Source organism: Acanthisitta chloris, unplaced genomic scaffold, assembly GCF_000695815.1.
Source record: "Acanthisitta chloris isolate BGI_N310 unplaced genomic scaffold, ASM69581v1 scaffold27408, whole genome shotgun sequence".
Lineage (NCBI taxonomy): Eukaryota > Metazoa > Chordata > Aves > Passeriformes > Acanthisittidae > Acanthisitta > Acanthisitta chloris.
The window spans coordinates 4931-8737 of NW_008689076.1; the positions used below are offsets into that span (position 1 = coordinate 4931).

Sequence of the window (3807 nt, forward strand, 5' to 3'; positions counted from 1 at the left end):
CATGCCATTCCCTGGAGAAGTATGGATGGGGAAGGACAGGCCTGCCCAGCACCACACATCTCCCCAGGGAAGAGGCTTCAGCTACAATCCACACATGATTCTGCCTGGGGAGGTCCTGGCTGAGGAACAGGCTCAGCAGGACCACATCACCCACGAGTGACTCGTGTCAGGCCTAGGTCAAACCTCCCAGAAGGCTGGGAGAGGTTTCCTAGTCCCTAATCCCAAAAAGGAGGAGTCAGTTCTTTACAGCTCAGATCACTTGACCTACAACTGAGCCCTGTCCTTCTGTCCTTCCCCTCTCCTCATGTGACCAGAAGCAGCAGCCAGTGAGGCTGGGGCAGCAGAGGGAGGAGCCAACTGCAGGGAGCTGAAGACAAGCTCAGCCCTCTCCCCCACACATTCCCCACCGGCACATCCCACGGAGGCCCAAGTTTTCCTCATGCAGAGAGGCCTGGGAGCTCCTTACACGATCTGGATACCCAGTTCCTCTGCTGTCTTCTGCAGCCTGTCCATGACATTCTCCTCCAGCTCTGCAGGCAGTGCCCCAGGCGCTGTGCCCTGCTCCTCGGGGGCTGTGCTGGCCATCACATAATACACAGTCTCACTCTGCCCGTGCTCGTTGGTCCTGTTCACCACACGGATGATGGGGCTGGATGGGGTGCCAGGTTCCTGCTCCAAGGGCAGTGCAGCTCCTGGGAATGCCCTAGGCTGTGCTGGCTCGGGGTTGGCAGCAGAGCAAGGCGTTGGGTGCTGTGGGGCCACTTGCAGCTCTGAGGTACTGTTCTCTGCCAGGGGAGCCTCTGCTGGGGGCTCCAAAATGATGCCCTGCAGGTTGGCCTCACCCTCAGGCAGCATCACACACTCAGCTGAGCCATCCAAGGTCTCCCCCTGCTTGTCCCTGTCCTTGAGCAGCTGCTCTGTCAGCTCCACACTCTCGTAACGCACCAGCTGCAGCCGCATGTAGCCATCCTCGTGCTCCCTGTACCTGTAGAGACAGGCAGGGCATGGATGGAGCCACTCCCTGTTCCAGGAGACAGGGAACATCCATCCCAGCTTTCATTGCTTGCTGCAAGTAAGATAAAACCCCTCCAGCCCCAATCCACGTGGCAGCTCCTGAGCTTTGTGCCAGGTCTCTGTCACCTCCCCAGCCCATCTCCTTCCAACATTTCACTAGGAGCATTTAAGTCACTGTGCCAGCTTCCACTGAACCCATGGGAGGCACTTCCCAGACACTGGGAAAAGTGTCTTGAGCACATCAGAGCCCAAGCACTGCCAGGTCTCTGCTCCAGCACAACACAGGATGCAGCTCCAGCTGTCTCTGGCCCTAGACAGGAGGCAGTGAGGAGCTAAGGACAGGCAGTACCTGAAGCGAGGGTGTCCCGAGGGCCATTTGAACTGGTGTTTCTTCCTGAGGTGCACAGTGAGGTTGTTCCCACGGGTGAAGCACTTGTCACACACGTGGCACTTGTACCTGGGCTCTGAGTCACCCTGAGGGGCAGAGAGAGGAGGTGAACATCCCACCAGTCTGCTCAGAGGGCCCACACACCTGCATGGAAGGAGGAGTCAGGTCCTCTGAGCAGCCTGACAGGAGGGATCATGAGGAATTCAAGCTCTGCTGCCTCCCCACCTCGTGGACTCTGCGGTAGTGCAGCTTGATGGAGCAGAGGGAACGTGCAGAGAAGCTGCAGGCCTCGAACTCGCAGCGATACGCAGGCTCCTTGCTGTGCGTGTCCAGGTGCTTCCTCAGGTCAATGAGGTTCTTGCAGCTGAAAGGAATGGATAAGGTGAGGCTGAACACTGTAGCACACACAGAGACATCCCTGGGGGGCAGCTCTGGGAAGAGGGAAAGGCCTAGTTCTCACCTGTAGTCACAGTAGTCACACTTGAAGGGTCTCTCCTCGCTGTGCCGGAAGCGAATGTGGTTGCGCAGGGAGGAGGGCAGTGGGCAGGTCATGTCACACAGGGGGCACTTGTAGTGGTTCACTGGGGCAGACAAGGGGGGAAATGTGAGCCCCAAAGCAGGGGAGAGCACACACACACACTTCAGAGGCTCAGCTGGGTTACTCACCGTGGTTCCTCATGTGGTCCCGCAGCAGCCGCTCCGTGGCAAACCTCTTGGAGCAGTGGGAACACTGGAACCTCTGCTCTGCAGCAGTGGGGACAGAGGGGAAGGGGAGGGTGGTGAGAACAGAGAGCAGAGCAGGGAGAACAGAGAGCAGAGCAGGGAGAACAGCACAAAGAGGTAGTTACAGCGGAGCTGGAAACTCTTCTCTGGGGTTTCACAGCACACACTGACTGCAAACCCAAAACCAACCCTTGCAAAGACCAACCACCCTTCCCTCTGCAGCCTCCCAGGGCAGAAACCACCACACACATTGCCAGCACAGCACAAGAGACTCAACCAGCAAGTCCCAGCTGACACCTTCAGCCCTGGGAGCCTACAGGAGCACCAGCTGCAGCAGTGTGAGCCCTGGCAGCTTCCACAAGAAGACACTTCTCAGAGGACACAGCCTCAAGCTGCACCAGGGGAGGTTCAGGTTGGACATCAGGAGGAATTTCCTCATGGAAAGGGCTGTCAGGCATTGGGGCTGCTCAGGGAGGTGGTGGAGTCACCATCCCTGGAGGTGTTCAAGGCATGAATGACTTAGTGCTCTGCTCCAGTTGACAATGTGGTGATGGGTCACAAGTTGGACTCAATCCTGGAGGTCTTTTCCAACTTCAATGATTCTGTGACTCAGTGGGAGTCCCCAGTGCTTGGAAGTTGTCCCAAGCTCTCCATGCCCTCTGCTCAGAGGGAACAGGCAGCTCCAGGAGCCCAAACCCCCACCCTCAGGGCTCCCCCCACCCCTCCCTCGGCAGGGCCTTACGCTCCAGCGCGGTCTGACGGCGAATGTGGTCGAAGAACTTGGTGTTGTTGGCAAACATCCCCCCACAGGTGGGACAGGCCACCACCTTCTCCTGCGTGTGGCTGCGCAGGGGCTCCCGCAGCTTGCAGCGACCCTTGAAGCTGCAGTCACAGTCTGGGCACAAACAGCACAAGGACAGTGAGATCCACCACCCCTGGGCCACCACACACAGCCTCACTGACGACTAGGCTTCTGTTTTGGCTAGCAAGGGGCAACTCCCTGCTCCAAACAGCTCACAGAGCAGGGGCACAGCAGGGTGAGCTGGTGATGGTAAGTTCAGCACTAAGCAGTCAGCAGGTTCCCCTGAAGGAAATCCTTCAGGAACACTTCACTGTCAGAAACATGCACATCTATTCTGAGGCTCAAGGGGCAGAGTTCTCCTGTGCCACCTTTGCAATCCAGCCCAAAGCTCTCTGGAGGGGCCCTGCATGCACCCACAAACCTTTCCAGCCACAGAGCACCACGTGGTTCTCCTTCCCTGCAGCCTTGTACTCAGAGCAGAAGCTGTGATCCTCCACGTGCCGATAGAACCACTCAGGATTGTCAAAGGATCTCTGATGGAGCAAGGACAGACACAACAGGCTGAGATCAGCACCAGCTGCCCTGTTTTATCTCCCACACAGGCACAAACAGCCAGCAGGGAGGCGTGCAGGTGGCAGCACCAGCTTCTCCTCAACTTGGCTGCAACCTCACAGCTAAGCTGGATGCTCTGTTCTCACCTCACAGTACTCCCACAGGCACAGGAAGTTCTCCTGGATCTCAGGGATGATATTCCTGCTCTGCAAGTCCAGCTGGCAGCGACTCACATCCTCCTGGCTCTGCAGGGCATGCAGCCCCCACTGCTTCAGCTTGGTGTGGTAGCAGTGGAAGTAGACGTGGCGGGTGAGGTCGCTGGAGCTCT

General features: G+C 57.8%; 1 protein-coding gene across 1 annotated transcript; it reads right to left on the reverse strand.

Moving 5' to 3' along the window:
• Positions 1 to 462: 462 nt before the first annotated feature.
• HINFP (histone H4 transcription factor) lies at positions 463 to 3802 on the reverse strand (the record flags this gene model as incomplete). The annotated part of the gene is made up of 8 exons (XM_009081301.1): positions 463 to 985; positions 1364 to 1488; positions 1628 to 1766; positions 1863 to 1983; positions 2069 to 2146; positions 2868 to 3020; positions 3349 to 3460; positions 3626 to 3802. Coding segments are annotated over 8 exons (1428 nt in total), but the record flags the coding sequence as incomplete, so codon positions are not given.
• Between the last annotated feature and the right edge of the window lie 5 nt (positions 3803 to 3807).